This window comes from Pelobates fuscus, chromosome 1, assembly GCF_036172605.1.
Source record: "Pelobates fuscus isolate aPelFus1 chromosome 1, aPelFus1.pri, whole genome shotgun sequence".
NCBI lineage: Eukaryota > Metazoa > Chordata > Amphibia > Anura > Pelobatidae > Pelobates > Pelobates fuscus.
The window spans coordinates 233413866-233436378 of record NC_086317.1 but is presented as its reverse complement, the minus strand read 5'-3'; the positions used below and the strand labels follow the sequence as shown (position 1 = coordinate 233436378).

The window sequence follows — 22513 nt, the reverse complement described above, 5'->3', positions numbered from 1 at the left end:
ATATGTGAGAACGGAATAGTTTATATAAAGTCCTGCATGAATGCCTGCATTTCCACTTTAAGCATCTCACTACTTCCTCATGTCAGCAGTGAATTTATAAGTATGCGTGCATGCATAGGGGGGGGGTCTAAATGCTATTAAAATCTGTACACCTGTCATATTGCAGAAATTCTATTCTAAAATGGTCTATGACAAATGTGTTGTGTCTTAGTGGAAGAAAGAGTGCCCTTACCAAAGTTCAAGAAACTATTTGTGCTAATTTCCGAAACTAAAAAAAAATAAAATAAAATTGAAAAAAAAAATGGAAAGAAAATTATTTTAAGAAGTATACCATTCTATCTACACACCTTCGCTGTCAATGTTTCAGAAATGGAAGAGTTACATCCATTTCTTACACCATGTTCTCCGAGCTCCCGTGTGAATCCACTGAAATCAGTATTGCACCTTGCGATGACATAGCAGGGCTTTCAAAAGTGCTCTTAATCCCACCTGTTACTGTAATGCACATTATACCCTAAAGGCAAACCGCATCAGTTGTAGAACTGTCATAAGGTAACACAACTGCAACATTGCAATTTACCTGCAAGTCATTAGAGAGGCCTGCCTCGATGGTGTAAGCTAGCAACTTAGTTATCTATAAAGTAAGTCAACGTTGCTCCTGCTAAAGCACGGGGGGAGGGGGGAGGGGCACAATAAATAGTAGTATATGGTATGATTAAAACTCCATATTTTGTACATGAAACGGGTGTTTTAAAATATCCTGGAAAGATTGTCTGAAAAAGTAATTGAACATGTTCAGTGACACAGTTGCATGTAAACGCAGCATCAATGGTGCAGGTGACAGTTTAGCACCAATTTAATTGTTTAAGGATGATTGGAGTTGTATTTCAACAAAAATGTATGATTACAAGATTACCAAACTCACTACTTCAATTTCAACAGGAAAACAATAAATAAATCACACAGGATGCAAATTTTCAATATACATGACACATCTTTAATATAAACCCATTGTTTTAACTCCCTTTAAAACAACCTTTACAAATCCGTTTCTCTGTTTGTTACAGTTTCTTTTTACAGTTTAAACCTCAATCCACTCAGCAGGCTCTCTGGGGATTTTCAAATCGCTACAGATTAAAATCCTCTTCGACTCTCAACTCTTTGACTAATGCTCTGTGTGTAATAATTCGACTTGTGAGAGATTTGATTTGACAAAATCATGCTGTGCATGCACCCCTAGTTTACCATGCCGCTGTAGAACTGCATACAATCCTATTGTTTCGATTGTCCCACAGCCAAATTGGATACAGAGCATAAGTGTAATATGTTGAATTGAAACATCGTAAAACACAATTTAAAAAAAAATAAAATAAAAAAAGTTAGATACAATGTTATTGCAGTTATAAAGCCAATAGTATTAAGTATGTGAAAGTTATCTCAAGAATGTTTACATAAAAAATAAAAATACAGAAATACAGAAATCAGCACTAGAGTGTAACGTATATAACAGTTTCCTATAATCAGAAGGAATGGAATAACTAAAACTTTTATTAGAATTAACATGCAAATAAATATTTAAAGGCAAACGGCCACTTCCAGGGGCTTTAAAAATATTATGAATCCTCTACATGCAATAAAAGTGAGGTCTGAAATATTTATGAAGTTTTAAAGGGACACTACATTCAAAACTCCAAACTGCAGTATTTATCTCTGTATCCACCTTGGCTATTTATCAATTCTAAAAAGATAAAAGAGGTCAGCGCTGATAATAAAAAGAAGAGAGTGTATAGGCAGTGCCCCAGCAGTGGGTAACCCTCTAACCCTCTCAAAGGAAAATGGGAGACACAAGAAACAATAGTGCTGGGCTGCGCCAAAATATGCTAAATATTTTTAAAATGTATCAGTAGGGAGTAAAGTGCATTATATCATATCACAACATAGATATAAATATACATTTACCAAATGTGTTATACAAAACTTTTATCCTAATGGCTGTTTAAAAGTGACCTTTTTTTGGCGGCAATTTTTAAATCACTACGTACCTATATATACTCCTACTAGCCAGGTTGTTTATTTTATCCCATTTGAAAAAAGCCCTAGTGGCGAAACGCGTAATGGTTTTACTGTTTGCGTATTTTATCTAATTAAAAGGTTTTTTTCTTGGTTACTATCTTGTGCCAACTATCTTTTTCTATACAATTATTTGCTTTTTACCTGGCTTTTACCTATTTTATTGTGTGTTTACAAGTTTATCCAAGGTGGGGATCATACCACCAACTGTTATCATTGTGCAGTTGGCCTGCACTTTACTTGTAAGTACATTTTTATTTTATGTTCATTTTATACCCTGTATACACTGAGAGCACTATCACCATATATCCTATAAGCGGGGATCATACCGCTGTATGCCCTTCACACCCGAAGCTGGCTATAGCTCTTTTAAATGTGAGTTGAATATATGCATATATATCTTTCTCTTCACTTATATTGATGCATATATTCTATACGACTGGTCTCCCTCATTTTGTGTCTTCCATACTACGGGAACAATTGAACTGCTATAAACACTGAGGATGCCCCATCTCTAAAAGCACCCTAAAATACATTTATCTCTATAGTGCAATTCTGAACCATTTGAACTATTTATATGTACAAGTAACATCCTAATTACATTTCCTTGATTGCACTCTACAATGTTTTATTTATATGCTTTTTTATTTTATCCCTATGTTGTGATGAGATATAATGCACTTTACTCCCTACTAATACATTTTTAAAATATTTATCATATTTTGGCGCAGCCCTGCACTATTGTTTCTTGTGTCTCCCATTTATCAATTATAGTTATAATAAACCAGCTTAACACCTGTCAATCAGCACCAAGGGGAGGAGGAGAATTGAATAATATTTTTGTTCTTCCTCTAATGCAATGTGTGACCTGGATGCTCTTGGACTAAACTGCATTGTAATGTCAACTGATAAATCTTTAATATAAATTTCTACAGTTGTAGGTGGTTTTCAATGTTTTATTCAATTTTATTGAATTTGTAATGAAATGGTCACCAATGGCAAACCTTATTCTAGTTTATTGTGTTTTTCTACTTTTAATAATTCAATGTATTATTACATAATATTTTGTAATTGTATTAAAATTTAAATTAATGTAATCTTGAAGATCCTGAATTATACAGAGATAAGAAGATAACAAATAAAAAAGAGATACCAAGAGATTACATTATGCATGGACCCCGAAAAACCTTAAATTCTGTTGCAGGAATTAATTACTTTACTGTGTGAAAATGTGTTAAATGAATAGTAGTCTAAATTGCTGGAGTTCGTGAGCATAGTAGTCAAATTCTAGAATACAATTCTGTTTTACTCAGCATGTAAGAAACTGCTCAGTCTATTGTTGCACTGTTCATGAACTAATGGACATATGGTAAAATGCAAAATTACTGAAATTGTCAGCATTCAAGTTAAAAAAAAAAGTACAAGAAAACAGAATAAGACAAAAATGAGATGTATTCTTAAGAAATGGGAATACACATTACGGGAGATTTATCAAAATATTCACAGCTTACAGGTATACACCATCATGGCTACACACAGAAAACTTAGCACCGATGGTGCATTGCACCTTATTATAGTAAAATAAAATTTTAAATATATCTGTCTTAAAGGGACACAATAGTCACCCTACATGTGACTTGCACAGCCTTCCTTAACACGTCCTGGAAAGAGTCATCTAATGTTTATAATTCCTTTATTGCAAATTATGTCTAATATAGAATTTCGTATATCTGTTAAAAGCTTGCAGGACCCTGCAGGAGCCTCCTGTGTGTAAATAATGTTTTAAATTTAGATTGCAGGACATAAAAACGTTTAAAGTAAGTTACATGTGAAACCATTTTTTCATGCATGAGAGAGACCAAAACTGCTTAATTAAGCTAAAGTTGTTTTAGTGACTATAGTGTCCATTTAAAGGAATACTCCAAGCATCAGGACCACTTCACTAATTTGAGAAATAAAAGTCTGTATCTGCAGCATTTTGCTATGAAACACTGCACATCAAGAGTTTAACTTCTCTTCTGCTGGTGGGGTATCAATACCTACTATATTGTTACTTTAGCATCAATCACTGGCCCGGCTGCTAAAAGAACTTTGGGTTAGCTAATATTAATTCTGTGCAAATTTGGCACCTGTCTACACGAACAGCATCCTGGCGGCATGGAGGTGGAGGGGGGTGACTGTGTCCTCCTCACAGCCTTTCCTGAAATCATCTCCCTTGAGGGGGAGTGACGTCAGCAGAGGAGAATTGGACTGAGGAGGAACTTTGCCTCGGCACTGTAACAAAGGCAAGTTTTACTTATTTATTCACTTATTTGGGGGGGGGGGGGGGAGGGGGGAAAGGAATAGCAAGGGTTACTCTGAATGAAAAACAAAACAGCCACAAAAACTCCAGGACTGCATAACAATTCTATATTGTATTGGTTGTAAAAGTTAAAACCATGAAATAATTGTGTGAATACACTGCAAAAAAACAATACACCGTCTAATCCATTAAGTGACAAACACTGTTTTAGGTTAAAGCAAACATTTCAAAGAAAACCATTAAATTAAATCATCATATAAAAAACAAACTAATGGGACTGTATCTGAAAACCTGATTTGGCAGGATGCCCCAGCGGACACATACTGTGCTGGCATTGGAGGGCTCACAGTGCTGGCTTTGGGGGCACATGGTCAGCAGACACATACTGTACTGGCACCGGAGGGCTCACAGTGCTGGCTTTGGGGGACACATTGCAAGCAGACACATACTGTGCTGGCATTGGAGGGCTCACAGTGCTGGCTTTGGGGTCACATGTTCAGCAGACACACTGTGCTGGCACTGGAGGGCTCACAGTGCTGGCTTTGGGGGACACATTGCAAGCAGACACATACTGTGCTGGCATTGGAGGGCTCACAGTGCTGGCTTTGGGGTCACATGTTCAGCAGACACACTGTGCTGGCACTGGAGGGCTCACAGTGCTGGCTTTGGGGGACATATTGTCAGCCGACACACCGTGTTGGCATTTGGGATATACATTTCCAGAAGGCATGCAGTGCAGGGATTGTGGAGCACATTTTCAGTACACACACAAAGCTGTGATGCCAGTGGGGGATGGACTTTGTAGCCCTGCATATTTACCATTTATAACGGTGAATATTAATTAACACTTTCTCAAAGGGAAATAAAGTCAGTAGTTTACACTTTTACTCCTGGCAATAGATTTTCTTTTTTATTATTATAACAACAATTATCTGGTGAGGCGTTGCTCGAACTGCATTATGGATGAGCCACCACAGCAAGGGAGTGTTCCGGAAAATGATCTTAGCTCTTAACATACCCAGTTTCACTTAACAGTTTCTCTAGACCAGGCTTCCCCAAACTCCGGTGCTCCAGATGTTGCTTAACTACAACTCCCATGATTCTCAGCCTATTTCATTCATAGAATCATGGGAGTTGTAGTGCAGCAACATCTGGAGGGCCGGAGTTTGGGGAAGCCTGCTGCTCTAGACTATCACTAGTCAGTCAGTATGATCCATGGTGGACAAATGCGATTGGGACTGAATCCGGCAATATTTTGAATGTAAGTTTGAAAACTCTCCCCACCAGGAACAAAAAATAAATCAGTAGTTTATGTCGCTACTTCCAAACAACAGATTTTTTTCCCTCTAATAATAATTATATGGTGGATTCTGCCCAAAGTGTCCCTAATGATATGCCACCACTATTTTTAACATATAGAGTGTTATGAAACTATAAAGAGCTTCAGACAACGAAAATAAACTATGGGTTCATTCCAAAAGTGAGCACTTTCTGCAGCACCAACACATGTCTATTAAAGGAACACTATAGGGTCAGAAACACAAACATGTATTCCTGACCCTATAGTGTTAAACCCACCATTTAGGTGGCTCCCCCCACAGACCCCTTAAAAAGAATTAAAACTCACCTTATTTCCAGCGCCGCACTGGTCCGTCGGCGCTGGCCCCACCCCCGATCCTCCTCCTTAAAGACATCATCAGAATTGACCATTTCTCATAGGGAAAGCATTGGATTGGCTAAAATTGGCAAGGAGGCAGGATGAGGGCAGGGCCAAACGCCGTTTTGGCCAATCAGCACTTCTTCATAGAGATGCATTGAATCAATGCATCTCTATGAGGAAAATCCAGCGTCCCGATGCAGAGTATAGAGACGCTGAACGGCCGTGCTGCCTACTGTGCAGCACTGCCCCAGGAAGCACCTCCAGTGGCCATCTGAGGAGTGGCCACTTGGAGGTGTCCCTAGGGGCAATGTAAACACTGCCTTTTCTCTGAAAGACAGTGTTTGCATGGAAATGCCTGAAGGCAATGATTATACTCACCAGAACAACTCCATTAAGCTGTAGTTGTTGTGGTGACTATTGTGTCCCTTTAAACACCATCACTACATGATGATACACAAGCTTGCTTTGAATGATCTGCCAGAATATTCATGGCTCTCAAATGATTCATCACATAATAGCTTGTTGTTGAGGTTTTTTTTTTTTTTTCCACTTAGAAATGACAATACAGATTTTCACACAGGTTTTCACAGTATATTGTGTGTTTTCTCAAGTATTGACAATAGTAGCAGTAGACGTGGATTTACAAGGCTACTTTAACAAATGTATAATTGACAAACAATGCTAAATCTGGTACACCACTGAACGAAAGGTATTAGTGAGTCTTCTGTTATTTTCTTGCTTTTGTTTGCAATTGAGTACACAAAACAAAAAGTACCTGCAAGTTAACAAATGCAGCATCTATGGATAATGAAACACCTACAGCTAAGTTGTAAAACAATGCAATTTCTTAAAGTTCAAGAGGAACGTAACGTAATAATAACAGTGCATATAAACTGGATTTAAAACTCATTTAACCAGTAAGTTAAAGAATAAATACCAATGGAGTAGTCCTTAATGGCTATTGGGCCAGTTAAAGCTCTCCATTTGCATCCTACCTGAGCTGGCATCAATAATTGTGGAGGCTCCTCGTCGATCTGGGGCAGGACGAGGTGATCCAGGCATGCTAACTGGCTCAGATCGAACGGGCTGAATCCTGCAATAACAACACAGCCATAAGCAGAGTGTGATCCTTACATGTGTGCATCTTTGTAAGCTCAAAAGTACATACATCAAGTTTATATAGGAGCATTAGTTTTTTTTTTTTATCTTTCCTGAGTTCTTTCTTTCAAATATTTAAATACAAAAAAATAAATAAAAAGTATTATAGGCTAAACAATAAATGATTACTGATTTTCTGATTACTGTTTGAGAAGTCTATGCAGATTTCTGTAGATAAGTCATTTCAACATTTCTCTAACAATATTGAATCATTTAGAAAGCTTACATTTAGATATTGGGACTGCACTGTTGAAGACAACTTTTAAGAAACATGATTACTTTTCTACATTTTCATTAAAATTTTATTAAGAGGTTCAAATATGATATCACTATACAAATATATATATAGGGTCAATACAAGCTGCTAGGTGCAAACTGTTAGTTAGCGGGTTTATACAACAGACAGAGGTTATCCATTGAGACAGAATAAAGATGCTTTTTGCTTACAGCAAAAGAAAGGGTTCTTTACAGTAAGAACAACAAATATGCTGAATTGTATGCCCAAAGAGGTTGTCTTAGCAAATTATGTAGATATTGTTTTTAAACAAGTATATACAAACATAGAAAAGTAAGCCTCGTGCTCAAACTTTTTTATTTTACTTGTCAAACTGACTATGTGGTTTATCTCCTAAAGTCTCCTTGTGGCCTAAGTTACACGGGCAAAGCCATTCATGCTCTAAAAGATGATAGTGCTTCTCAACATAAAACGTCAGTTTGTACTGCTGCATCAGATAAAACGTTGGCAAGACACTTGGATTAGCCACAATATTTCACGTTAAGGTATCAGGTGTTTTACCATGTGCTCCTCTTACTAGAGGCGAGAATCGTGAAAATATTTATAGCATGGCATTCTTTCACCGGTGTCTCTGCACCCTTATAGTTCCAGGATGTATGGGCATCGCCAGCAACAGTTTGCAGATGTACTGATGACAAGTGGCAGCACCACAGCAACAGTGGCATAATTTTCAATGCATGACTCAGCAGCAGTGTCATTAACAACACACGGCTGGGAAGTTGCGTGGATCAGGAAGTCACAACAACTACATCACTCAGTGTGCAGTCTCTGCAGGCTTTAGCAGAAATAATGCCTGCGCATCTAATAGCTGTCAGTGGGTCTGAGGTTGCCATGCCTCACCTAAGCGACGGAGATGTGTAACCACATGCAACCGTATAAAACCCCAGAGCACCCCTAGCCAAGTTATGTAGCTCCTCTGCGAGAACCCAGCGTTCTGTTCTTGCTCTTGTTTCTCTGTTCCAGCCGGTTACCTGAACTCCCTCTTGCTGTATTGCACTCCTGGATTTCTGACCTTTGGTTTGTCTCTCAAACCCACGACTATGTTGCCTGCCTGCTTTTGTCTTTGAATTTACCGGTACTTCTATTTTCTTCTTACTCCTTCTTGGCTCCAACATTGTGGTTCCTGATTCCTGGGATCTCCTTTTTTTAAATTCTGTCACGCTACTTCAGACCTGGGAGCCTGCCCCCCTTCTCTAGGTCTTCTTTGGCAGTAGTGATTTGCAAGAGTATGCTTTTTGCCTGGAATAAGGTTCAACTTTTGGGGTAACCCCAACATGTATTAAAGGCTTTCCCTCCTGCAATGGTTGTTTAGAACCTCCTTTATACTAATATGGAGTCATACTGACCACCAAAGTTTTTGTTTGCTTCCTCCACATTTTTAGTGTTGTGTCTGACTGGTAACTGCTGACCAGCCACAATATAAGTTAGCCGTCAGTCTAGGGTTTTTACAATATTTGCCTTCTGGCTGCTAGTGCTGTCTGCATACAAATAGCTCTGATTTTTGAAATCTGGGCCTTGATTTGTAGTATCAAGTTCTGGATTTTGGCAATCTAGCAGCTTTCAATTTGGCTGAAATCTGGACCAAAATAGGCTTATTTGGAGCCTGCAATGCAAAATATGTACATTGTTACATAATGGGAACAATTTCCGGATTGTGCCGTCTGAATGGCCCAGCACTGTAGTGAATATTTTTGTCCCATTCGATACAGAGCCATTTTGATTTTAGAAAGTAACCATGTTAATGATTAACACTTGGAATTCTTATATAATCTTGTTTTGCTAAAGAATATTAAATCTTTCATCATGCCTTATCTCCCACCTCAAAAATGTATACTTGTAGTAAAGCAAACACATGGTTTTGGGAAACACTTTTGTGAACTTTATCTAACAGAAGAAATACAGACAATAATAAAAGGCACTTCTCCAAAATGCTTCATCTGATAAAAGCAGGATCATGTGTCCAAAGTCATACTATAGGCATGCCAAGTGTCCCTTCTCTGCTTGTCTGGATTCAAGTTCAAGAGTTCTTGATTAGTATGACAATATATTGTAATTGTTGCCAAAGTAATGCAATGCATTCAGGAACAAAAGATGAAACTAGTGGAATAATGTACGGTGACAGTATTCCCATACAATCTTAAAAAAGGAAGTGCGTATATTAGGTTAAAATCCAATAGATTGGAGTGCTTCAATCACCTGTGGGGTCACTCCACCACACATAAAATTAGTGAAAGTAGTATAAAATATACGGTGAGAGCACACACAAAAAGTAAATATTATCCTTATGTTCAGTAAAATCCTGTAAATATAAAATCAGGAAAAAGACATAGGGTAATAACGTCAAATATAAATTTAAAATAGTGTATAATTGGTCACACTCACATATTACTGAGTCACTTAAAAGCTGACTCAGACTAGAAGCCTTGAATGGATAAGGAGTAGTGATGACTAGAATCCAAAAGCTGACTGCAAATTTGTTCCTTCTTTAAAATACCCAGGATGCAGGTTCTTTTAAAATGTTTTATTACAAAATAAAGCAGCAATGATTGATAAAATACAACAGTCTCGCTCTCCACACACTGACGCGTTTCACCTGAAGCTTTTCTCAAAGTGTGAGTCCATTCAATTCAAACTTGCTTTAAATAGGGATCTTTTCGCGGTCTTTTTACTTTCGAGGTTTTCGGCTCCTCCCCTTTTTTGACGCGACCGGTATCCGGGTATCCTAGCGTCCATAGTTACCCCCTTCACTTCCGCATTCGTCATAATGATGCTAGGACGCTAGGATGCCCAGATACCGGTCGCTTCAAAAAGGGGGAGGGGCCGAAAACCCCGAAAGTAAAAAGACAGCAAAAAGATCCCTATTTAAAGCAAGTTTTAATTGAATGGACTCACACTGTGGTGGAATTTCGGTGAATGTAAATTTAGTAGGCCAAGATTTCCATGTGGCATATGTGTATGTTGTGTCAGTTAGTTAGCTACACGTAGCTAGGATACTGTCATCAATGTACTGAGCATGTGCAGGAATGCAGGAACTGAAATTGCACTTATTTCCTTTGTCTTGGATGGGCCATGTGGTTTGACCAGATGTACAAGGCTATATTCTGCTCATTGATTGGTTAAAGGTATATGTGGGTGTAGCTATTAATGGGAGGAGTTATAGTGCTATATAAGGAATGTACACCATGTGTTGGTCTCTCAGATCTTTTTGGAAAAGGAGTTCATCTGAGACCCGATCGGTATGTTAATAAAGACTTATTACTTCCTGAAGACCTGCATCCATCTCTCTGTGTTGTGCTTCTGCTAGTTTACTCGGTAACATAATTGGTGCATTGAGCCGGGAACTTCTCATCGCACGGAAGCTGGCGCAGAGATTTTAGACGGTAAAGCTTTTTACCAGCGTTCTCCACGGCAGCACACCTGGACCTCTGCGTGGACATCCCTTCATCTCGGCGCCACTTGGCTGCTTCGCTCAGGAGATCATCGTCCTTTACATAGTGAGTACCGGGGTGCCCCGTCGATGAATGTGGAACCCAGGGCCAGGCACTAACAGGTAAGACTGATACCGTTAGAGCGGTAGACCCACAAGGGGTTTTATATTTGGAACCGGTTATTGGAATTGGCCCCTTTCCTCTGGAAGGAAGAAGCAAAGGTGCACTGCTTATCTGGACATTAGACGCTCTGTAGTCAGCTAGTCTAATATAGGTGGTATTGTCAGACTGAGTTCTGGTGTAAATAGCTCATGTCGGACACCGATGTCCTGCCTTGACTAGCATGCTAGGTGTAAATTTTGGTTGCTAGGTCGGGGAGATCGGCGAAACTAAGCAGACTCTGTTGTATATTATAGTTTGCTATATTTCACCCTATCTTAACTAACTGTGCTCTGTTGTAAATCCAGCCACTAGATTATTGATAGCGTATATAGACTAAAAGGGTATTGGTGTAAATTCTGCCCTCTAGTTCGCTATATGTGGTGTCTGGGCAGCGAAGAACTTATCGAATCTCTGGTGTACAAATAGATCGAAAGCTCTCGAGGTGCTGGCCAGTTAGAATAGTTGGGATTATTGTAAATGTTGTTAAATATATTGTAGTTGGTGAATTGGTTATCTTGTATGTCCTACTAGAAAGTTAGAGCTCTGCCATCTAGTGGGAGTGCAAATTTGGTGTATAATTGTAAAATAGCGCACGGTACTATAACTACTGACATGTACCATAACCACTGACATTGTGTAAAAATTACTAACGATTGCTGTTTTATGTTATATGTATAATACCATAGCTGTTACTAACTGATCTGTGACTTTAAAACTGTATTATAACCACTTACTAACTGTACCATAACCACTGACTGTAAAGATGAGATTACTAGAATGTGATATAGTTGGTTAGTTAAAAATTGATTTATAGTACGGATAATTGTAGAGACGATTTATAGTTATAGAGGTAAATAGCTAGTGTTTGGTAGATCTTTGTGAGTGGGACGCTGTGATATCACTGTATGAACGAGAATTCTCTGCGTGTATCGTGTGTGTATGTTTGGCTTATCAACCGTGCCACGTGGTACTGTTGCCAGGGAAACTAGTGTGATTGTTGGAAGTGTTTGAAGTATTGTGTATCTTTGTAATAGACGTTCCATTGCCAGTATGGGTGCGTCTGACTCAAAGATTGTTGATCCCTTGTCGTGCATGTTGAAAAACTTTACAAAGGGATATAAAGCCTGTGATTTTGGGGTAAAATTGTCCCCAAAACGTTTGACTACCTTATGTAGTAGAGAATGGCCTATCCTGGTGACCGCATGGCCACCACGTGGTAGCCTTGATCTCATTTTGGTACAACGTGTGCACGCGGCTGTATCTAGTAGGCCTGAATTTTATGATCAGTTTCCGTATATTGATTGTTGGAAACAGATTGTAGAAGAATTGCCTAAATGGGTTAAGGTATGCCATGAGGAGCAATGTCGCCTCATGGTGGCCAGGACTCGCCTCTCCATCAGGGCCGCAACTCCGCCCATTTTAGATTCCCCCTCTGAAACTGAACTTCCCTCCCCACCCCCTTACACTTCCTCTAAGGTTAGAGGTAGTGCTACTGGTGTTGCTACTCCCCCTTTCCCATTGTCCCTGCCCACTCATGCATCTAGTTCAGAGCCCACTAGCTCTGAAACCTCCCCTTTCCGATAACGGCCCCCACTAGTTCCATATATCCGGAACGGACGTCACTTCTGGTTCCTGGTCAGGCTTCTCCCAGCCCGGCCCGTAATATCCTGTTGACCGAACTTCCGCCCAGTAAAATTAAACCGCCTCACTCCCCTTAGACTGGAACTCATTATGAAATCATTGTATCGTAGTCCCATATTAACCCGACAGATGACTGGTGCCCTCCAACCCCGACATTACCAAATGCCCCTCCGACTTACACCAGGCCCAACACACGTGGATGAGAATGGCCAAATACAACGGGCAGATCCAGTGTTTGTATATGTCCCCTTCACTACGACTGATTTATTTAACTGGAAGACTCTACATATACGGACAAACCTCAAGTTATGACAGATTTGGTTACTTCTATTATCCAAACACATAATCCCACCTGGGCCGATTGCCAGCAATTATTATTAACTTTATTTAATTGTCGGGAAAGGACCCGGATTAATCAAGCGGCTATTAAAGCGCTTGAGGAAACGGCCCGTACTCAAAATCATGTCAATCCAGTTGCGTGGGCTGCAGCCCATTATCCAAATGTCGATCCAAATTGGAACGTGAATGGTGCTGACATGCCCCAACTAAGGGCTTATTGGGAAGCCATAATTGCTGGCATGAAGGTAGGAGGGAAGAAGGCAATTAATATGTCAAAGACGGCTGAGGTGTTGCAAAAGGTTGATGAGTCACCTAGTACCTTTTATGAGAGATTATTGGAGTCATATAGGTTGTATACTCCTTTTAATCCAGAGGCTCCTGAGAATTCTAGGATCATTAATTCAGCTTTTGTCAGCCAGGCCCAAGGTGATATTAAAAGGAAATTACAGAAATTAGAGGGATTTGTAGGGATGTCCATATCACAGCTAATGGAGATTGCAAATAAAGTATATATGAATAGGGAGACTGAGGTAAAGCGGGAGGAAGAACGTAAAATGAGGAAAAAGGCAGATATGCTAGCGGTAGCTATCACAAGTGTAGAAAGACAGGGAAGGGAAGTGAATAGAGGAGACGAGAATAGGCTGAGCAAGGGACCTTTAAGTAGGAATCAATGTGCGTATTGTAGAAAGGAGGGACATTGGAAGAGTGAGTGTCCACAGAGAGAGCAGTATGAAGGTGATAGACAAGGAGAGAGAAGGGTACAAGGAGGTTATAGTGGTAGTTATGGAGGAAGAGGAAGTTTTAGAGGGAATGGTGGGAATAGTAGAGGAAGTGTTCAAGGAGACAGATATTATCCACCCGCGCAGAGACCGAGAGAAAGAGAGGATAGAGATTTTGTGGGTCTGGCTGACACTATCATGGAAGACTATTGATACCGACCGGGCTCCATCCCCCTTGGTCAAGCGGAGCCTATAGTCGATGTAGCAGGGGGATAGGGGGAAAGAGAAGTTCTTTCATGATCGACACAGGTGCTGAACATTCCGTGGTGACTAAGATGGTGGCTCCACCTTCGGGGAAGACTATAACTGTGATAGGAGCTACTGGGAGAAGCGCAGCTAGACCGGTTCTTAAGAGTCGCACTTGTATTCTTGGAGGCCATTTGGTGAAGCATCAGTTCCTATATATGCCAGAGTGTCCGATTCAACTTCTAGGACGAGATCTATTATCAAAGCTTCAAGCCCAGATAACCTTTTTACTTAATGGATCAACATCTCTGAAGTTTAAGGGATTACCAGGCATAATGGCGATATCGGTGCCAAGGGAAGAAGAATGGCGCTTCTATTCCATAGTGACAAGTGTTAACCCTAAGAGTGATAAATCCTTATTTGACATTCCAGGAGTATGGGCAGAGAATAATCCACCAGGACTTGCTCGTAATATCCCACCCATACATATTGAACTAAAGCTTGGGGCCTATCCTGTGAGCCTACGTCAATATCACATACCCCAAAAGGCTAAGGAAAATATACAAACCTACTTGGATAAGTTCGTAAGGTATGGCAGCCTAAAATTCTGTACTTCCTCCTGGAACACTCCATTATTACCTGTTCAAACACCAGGATCGGACGAATATCGTCCTGTACAGGATTTGAGAGCAGTTAATGATGCAGTAGTTAATATACACCCAGTTGTACCCAATCCTTACAATCTGATTGCCTTGATACCAGGTGGGGCAACCTACTTCACAGTGTTAGATCTTAAGGATGCTTTCTTTTGTCTTCGAATTGCTGCTGAGAGTCAACATATTTTTGCTTTCCAATGGGAAGATGCTGTTACAGGTTCAAAGCGTCAGATGACCTGGACCAGACTACCTCAAGGGTTCAATAATTCACCTACCCTATTTGGATCTGCATTAAGCCAGGATTTGCAAGATTTCAAGTCCATCACAGGAGAATGTGTACTACTTCAATATGTGGATGATCTATTGATAGCGGCTGTTACTAAAGAGAAATGCCAACAAGCCACTTATGAATTGCTTCATATTCTATGGAGAGCAGGATACAAGGTATCGAGGAAGAAAGCGCAATTGTGCCAGCCAAGTGTTAAATATTTAGGATTCCATATATCCGAAGGTCAAAGAATGATGGGACCTGAAAGAAAAGAAGCAGTGTGTCGGATATCTATACCTAAGAATAGAAGACAAGTGCGAGAATTCTTAGGAGCGGCAGGATTCTGCAAGATATGGGTTCCTAATTATGCAATATTGGCGAAACCTCTATACAAAGCTGTGAAAGGAACAGAACATGACCCCTTTTTGTGGACCTCTGAACAACAGAAGGCATTCGAAGATGTTAAGAAAGCACTAATGAGTGCACCAGCCCTAGGTCTACCAGATCATACACGTCCTTTCTATCTGTACGTACATGAGCAAAGAAGAATGGCTGTGGGAGTACTAACTCAATATTTGGGATCATGGCAAAGACCTGTAGCTTACATGTCCAAACAGTTGGATGCAGTGGCCAGTGTTCTTCCACCTTGTCTGCGAGCAGTGGCTGCTGCTGCCTTACTGGTAGCAGAGGCTGACAAGCTCACCTTGGGTTAGGAACTCTATGTCACGATTCGGGGAACCCAACACGCTAACATACACACAGACACACACACAGAAAGTGTGCAGTACCGGTCCTTAGAGTGGCCGGGCTAAGCACACACAGAATAGTCAGGAGACAAGCCGAGTAAGGGGAACCAGAAAACAGAATAACGAGAAACAAGCCGAGGTCAAAGGGTAGGAGAAAGTCACAAAGTCAGTATAACAAGCCAGAGAGTACGTAACCAGAAAGCACACATTCAGAATCAATACTATAAAGCAAAGACCACAACAGGGCAGGGAGGAACAGGGAAGGCAAGTATTTAAACCCTGTGGTTAATTCTGATTGGATAACTTCCAATCAGAATTAACAATCACACGTGGGAGATATCTATGTCTCCCACTGTGATTGTCATACTGTGTCTTTAACGCCGGGTCAGGTGGCTGACCGCGGCGTGTATAATAGTGGGCGGTCCCCCAGCGTTCAGCGTCATGCATGCTGCCGCTGGGGAACGGAGAGGAGAACGCGGGCGGCATCCGAGACTGAGAGGATGCCGCCCAGCGAGAGTATGCCGGGAAAGGACCCGCGGACGGCTGGAGGGTGAGTGCCGCGAGCGGACTGCAGCTTCCCCTCGCAGCCGCCCGCGGGATCCTGACATTACCCCCCCTCGAAGACCGCCCGGAGGGCGGGAAGCAGAAGGCTTCAGAGGAAACCGGGTATGAAAGGAGCGGACCAGAGAGGGAGCGTGCAAATCAGAGACCGAAACCCAAGACCGCTCCTCGGGACCGTACCCCTTCCAATCCACCAGATACTGCAACCCACCCCTGGAAACACGAGAGTCGAGGAGGGCAGCCACCTCGTACACGTCACTAGAGACAGCACGAGGGGAAACGGGCCGTCCGAGGGAACGAGAGAACCGGTTACACAGTAAGGGCTTCAAAAGGGAGGTGTGAAACGTGTTCGGAATACGCATGGAAGGTGGCAAGTCCAGGGAGTAGGAAACGGGGTTAACCCTACGCAACACCTTGTAGGGGCCAAGAAACCGGGGAGCAAACTTCATCGAGGGAACCCTGAGTCGGAGGTTCCTGGAGGACAACCACACCCTATCACCCAGAGCATAAGAAGGGGCCGCACCTCTATGGCGATCCGCAAACCTCTTCTGAGCAGCCGCTGAACGAGACAGTGCTATATGGACCTGGTCCCACATCTTCCGCAAAGAAGCGAGGTGCTGGTCCAAGGCGGGCATTCCCTTGTCGGAGAACACACCGGGAAGGACAGTAGGTCGAAACCCATAAGCAACCTCAAAAGGACTTAAGCCAGTAGACGAATGAGACACCGTATTCCTGGCAAACTCAGCCCACGGAAGGAGGCAAGACCAGTCATCCTGGTGCGCATTAGTGAAGCAGCGCAAATACAATTCCACAGACTGATTAGCACGTTCGGCCGCACCATTAGATTGCGGGTGATAGGAGGAAGTGAACGACAAGGAGACCCTTATCTCAGCACAAAAGCCCCTCCAAAACCGAGAGACAAATTGAGGACCCCTGTCAGACACAATATCCTGAGGTACCCCATGCAAGCGGAACACTTCTTTGGCAAGCACCTCAGCCAACTGAACCGCAGAAGGTAGCTTCTTAAGCGGGATAAAGTGCGCCATTTTGGAGAACCTATCCGTCACAGTCAACATTACTGTCTGACCATCAGAAAGAGGAAGGTCTACAATGAAATCCATGGATAAGTGGGTCCATGGTTTCTTGGGTATAGATAGAGGCATCAGTAGACCCTGGGGTCTCACATTAGGGGACTTACACTGCGTACAGACCCGACAAGCCTGTACATAATCCACCAAGTCTTGCTTAAGTGAAGGCCACCAGAACTGTTGAAGGAGGCCCTTATAGGATTTGGTAACCCCCGGATGACCAGCAGTTTTGGCGGTGTGAAATAAAGTTAACAACTTTTTTCTGTCCTTAGTTTTAACGTATAGTTTACCAGCCGGCGTCTCAGGGGGTGCTTGGGTTTGGTAAGTCTTAATACTATTAAGGAAAGGAGATGAAACAACCAAACGGGTAGCAGCTATTATCTGAGACGCAGGAACAATAGGTACAGGAGTCGGGTTAACAAATTCTAACGGTTCATGCTGTCGAGAGATAGCGTCAGCTTTGGCATTACGGCAACCAGGTCTATAGGTAATAACGTATTGGAAACGCAAAAGAAATAGAGACCATCTAGCCTGCCGGGCAGATAACCTTCTAGCGTCAGCTATATAGGAGAGGTTCTTTTGATCTGTTATGACCATGATTTTGTGTTTAGAACCCTCTAATAAGTACCTCCATTCCTTAAAAGCTAACACAATAGCTAGTAGTTCCCTGTTCCCAACATCATAGTTCTTTTTTGGATCAGACAACCGTTTTGAAAAGTAACAACAGGGATGGAAGGGTTCATCATACGATAACCTCTATGACAGTACTGCTCCCACACCCGATTCAGAAGCGTCTACTTCCATAACAAAGGGAAGAGAAGGATTAGGGTGGTGCAGCACTGGAGCAGAGGCAAATGCCTTCTTGAGTGTTTTGAATGCCTTAAGGGCTTCGGGAGTCCAAACCCTAGGGTGTAGACCCTTTTTAGTCAGTTTCGTTATAGGAGAGATAATGGGCGAGAAGTTTTTATAAATCTCCTATAATAGTTGGCAAATCCTATAAAACGCTGGATAGCCTTAAGTCCTTGGGGAAGTGGCCAGGGCAGTAGGGCTTCCAATTTAGCAGGATCCATACTGAAACCCTGTTCGGTAATTATGTATCCAAGAAACTGCACAGAGGTCTGATCGAACAAACATTTTTCTAACTTACAGTAGAGTCCGTTCTATAATAATTTCTTGAGCACCATCCTAACGTGGTTATGGTGTGTCTTCAAATCAGGAGAATACACAAGTATGTCGTCAAGGTACACCACGGCACAGACATGCAATAGATCCCTAAGGACATAGTTTATGAGGTCCTGAAACACTGCAGGAGCATTACATAATCCAAAAGGCATGACCAGATATTCGTAATGCCCACTGCGCGTATTAAACGCTGTCTTCCACGCGTCATTCTCCTTTATACGGACAAGGTTATAGGCCCCCCCTGAGGTCTAATTTAGTGAAGAACTTAGAACCTTTCACACGATCAAACAACTCAGAGACCGAAACCCAGTGATGAGGGGGATAGGGTAGGCGTTTTTAATCATAATGTTGTTCAGACCCCTGTAGTCTATACATGGCCTCAAGTTGCCTTCCTTCTTAGCCACAAAAAAGAAACCAGCCCCAGCAGGAGAGGAGGACCTTCTAATAAAACCTTTACTTAAGGACTCCCGTATGTACTCCTCCATGAGCTGGTTTTCTTTCTCAGAAAGAGGGTAGACCTTACCTCTAGGAGGCATAGTACCCGGTAACAGGTTTATGGCACAGTCGTACTCCCTATGCGGAGGTAGCTTATCTGCCTCCCGTTTCTCAAAAACCAATGCAAGGTCTGCATATACAGAAGGGACAGAAACAGAAAGTGGTTTAGCCGTGGGCACATTGAGTGAACAAACAGGATGTACATGAGCCATACAGTCTCGTTGACAAGATTCCCCCCAGGAGAGTATATCTAAACAACCCCAGTCAAGTACCGGGTTGTGCTTAACTAACCAGGGAAAATCCAGAACGATGGAGGCAGTAGGGGAGTCAATTATTTGGAAGGTTAACCTTTCCTTGTGCAAAGCACCCACAGACATAATGATTTCTTGGGTTTCATGGGTTACCAGAGGTTTCTCAAGCGGTCTACCATCTATGGCCTCAACGGCCAAGGGTGTGGCCTTTTGGATCAAAGTCAAGGTTGCGGTTTTGGCAAAGTTCTCATCCATAAGGTTGTCTGCCGCACCTGAATCGATCAAGGCTTTAGTTGTTATGGTGGTTTTATTTACCAAAAGAGAAACCGTAATAAAAGGTCTGGAGATGGACACATGAGGGGACAAAGTCATAACACCCGAGGCCGACCCCTCTCTAGGCCTTAGGTGCTGTAGTTTCCCTGTACCTTAGGGCAGGCATTACAGTGGTGCCCCCTCTTTCCACAATAAAGGCATAACCCCTCCCTTCTACGGTACGCTCTTTCAGCCTCAGTTAACCCTGTAGCGCCCAATTGCATGGGTTCAGGGGATGGTGGCCTAGGAGCGGGTAGTGCTAGTAATGCAGTACTGGGTAGAGCAGGTAACACCCGTATATCCAGCCGTCTTTGACTACACCTCTCTCTAATACGGTTATCAATAAGGATTACATAATCTATAACGTCATCCAAAAGAACAGGCAATTCCCTGGATGCTAGTTCATCCAGTATGTAAGCGGCCAAACCCTCCTGAAAGGCTGTTACGAGGGCGTCATTGTTCCAAACCACTTCAGCTGCTAGAGTGCGGAATTCGATAGTGTAATCCGCTACAGATCTATTACCCTGTCGTACCCTAAGCAGAGCTTTGCCAGCAGAAGCAACCCTACCGGGTTGATCAAATGTGCGTTTGAAAGCGGTCAAAAAGTCTGCAAAGGACATTGGGGAAGCATTCTCCCACATGGGATTAGCCCATGCTAAAGCTCTCCCTGACAAGTGGTTTATCAAAAAGGCTATTTTAGATCTGTCAGTGGGATAGGAACGTGGATTCATCACCAAATGGATGTCGATTTGGTTGAGGAAACCACGACACAATGTTGGGTCACCGTTGTGGCAGCGTCATATGCACTACATGAGCAGGAACGGGTACCGGAGTGGGAATGGGCTCGGGCACAGCAGCAGCAGCAGCAGCCTCCTGAACGGCAGGCTGCAAGTGTGCAGTACGAGCCAGTATGGTTTGCAAAGCTTGAGCAAACTGATCCATACAGTGGTCCAAGCCATCCATTCTAGCCTCCTGATTAACTAGGAGCTGTGGTATGTCAGCAGGTTCCATTATGGCCCTGTTGTAATGTCACGATTCGGGGAACCCAACACGCTAACACACACACAGGAGACAAGCCGAGTAAGGGGAACCAGAAAACAGAATAATGAGAAACAAGACGAGGTCAAAGGCTAGGAGAAAGTCACAAAGTCAGTATAACAAGCCAGAGAGTACGTAACCAGAAAGCACACGTTCAGAATCAATACTATAAAGCAAAGACCACAACAGGCCAGGGAGGAACAGGGAAGGTAAGTATTTAAACCCTGTGGTTAATTCTGATTGGATAACTTCCAATCAGAATTAACAATCACACGTGGGAGATTTCTATGTCTCCCACTGTGATTGTCATACTGTGTCTTTAACGCCGGGTCAGGTGGCTGACCGTGGCGTGTATAATAGTGGGCGGTCCCCCAGCGTTCAGCGTCATGCATGCTGCCACTGGGGGACGGAGAGGAGGACGCGGGCGGCATCTGAGACTGAGAGGATGCCGCCCAGCGAGCGGACTGCAGCCTCCCCTCGAAGCCGCCCGCGGGATCCTGACACTCTATGTGAGAGTACCTCATGCAGTACAGACCCTCTTGTACAACAGTCGAATGACCAAATATCAGGCTATGTTGTGTGAAAATCCAAGAGTACACCTCAAAACCGTCAACAATTGAATTAATCAAGCTACCCTTTTGCCTCAGACTACTGAAAGTCAACATGATTGTTTTTAGATAATGGATGAAGTGTTTTCAAGCAGGCCTGATCTTCATGATTTTCCCATCCAGAATCCAGACATACAGTATTATACTGATGGTAGTAGTTATGTGAAGGAAGGTGTACGTTATGCAGGATATGCGGTAACGACTATAGATAAGGTGATAGAAGCACGGCCACTGTCAAAAGGGACATCAGCACAGAAGGCGGAACTGATTGCATTAACCAGGGCTTTGCAATTAGCTGAAGGGCTGAGAGTGAATATCTACACTGATTCGAAGTATGCTTTTCTAACCACCCATGCACATGGAGCATTGTATAAAGAAAGGGATTGCTGAATTCGGAAGGAAAAGAGATCAATTATGCGGCTGAAATACAACTGTTAGAGGCGGTACGGGAACCGAAGGAAGTCGGTATTATACACTGTAGAGCACATCTGAGGGGTGATAGTGATGTCATCAAAGGAAATCGCATGGCCGACCATGCAGCAAAACATGTCGCTGAATCTGGGCAAGAGGAATATGTGGGATATGTCGCAGCCCTTGTACCAGCACCTCTGTCTCAATGGACTCCAATATATACAACCCAAGAGATGGAGTGGTTGAAGACTGAAGCTGGGAAATATCTGGAGAATAACTGGTATCAGTTAGAAGATGGAAGAATAGTTATTCTGACATCTCTGGCTATAGAGATTGTTCAAAACTTCCATAATGGTACACATACTGGAAGAGATAGTATGGAAGAATCTCTAAGGAAACATTTCTATATACCAAGGTTATCTAGTCTGACTCAAGCCATAGTTCGGAGATCTGTTTTGTGTGCCCAAAATAATGCAAGACAAGGCCCTGTCAACCCCCCTGGAGTTCAATATATGGGAGGACTCTTAATGTCAGATTTGCAAATAGATTACATTGTGATGCCTAAATCTGGGGGAATTCGTTATTTGTTGGTAGCTGTGTGCACCTACTCAGGCTGGGTAGAAGCTTGTCCAACTCGTACAGAAAAGGCAGGAGAAGTTGTATGATTTCTGTTGCAAGAAGTTATACCCAGATATGGACTTCCGTGTTCTATAGGATCAGATAATGGCCCAGCCTTTATTCATCAGTGTTTGCAACAACTAACTCATGTGCTTGGTATCAAGTGGAAACTTCATACAGCCTATAGACCTCCGAGTTCTGGAAAGGTGGAAAGGATGAACAGAACAATAAAAACCCAGTTGGCTAAAATGTGTCAGGA

The 22513-nt window shown here is 42.3% G+C and overlaps 1 protein-coding gene across 4 annotated transcripts in view; it reads right to left on the bottom strand.

The window, feature by feature from the left end:
- The window catches only part of BCAS3 (BCAS3 microtubule associated cell migration factor), a 1245307-nt gene that overhangs the window by 541461 nt on the left and 681333 nt on the right, over window positions 1-22513 (bottom strand). For all 4 annotated transcript variants that reach the window (XM_063455132.1, XM_063455142.1, XM_063455152.1 and 1 more), the window contains one exon: window positions 7028-7125. In XM_063455132.1, the coding sequence (XP_063311202.1) occupies window positions 7028-7125 (98 nt within the window). The remainder of the gene's footprint in view (window positions 1-7027; window positions 7126-22513) is intronic.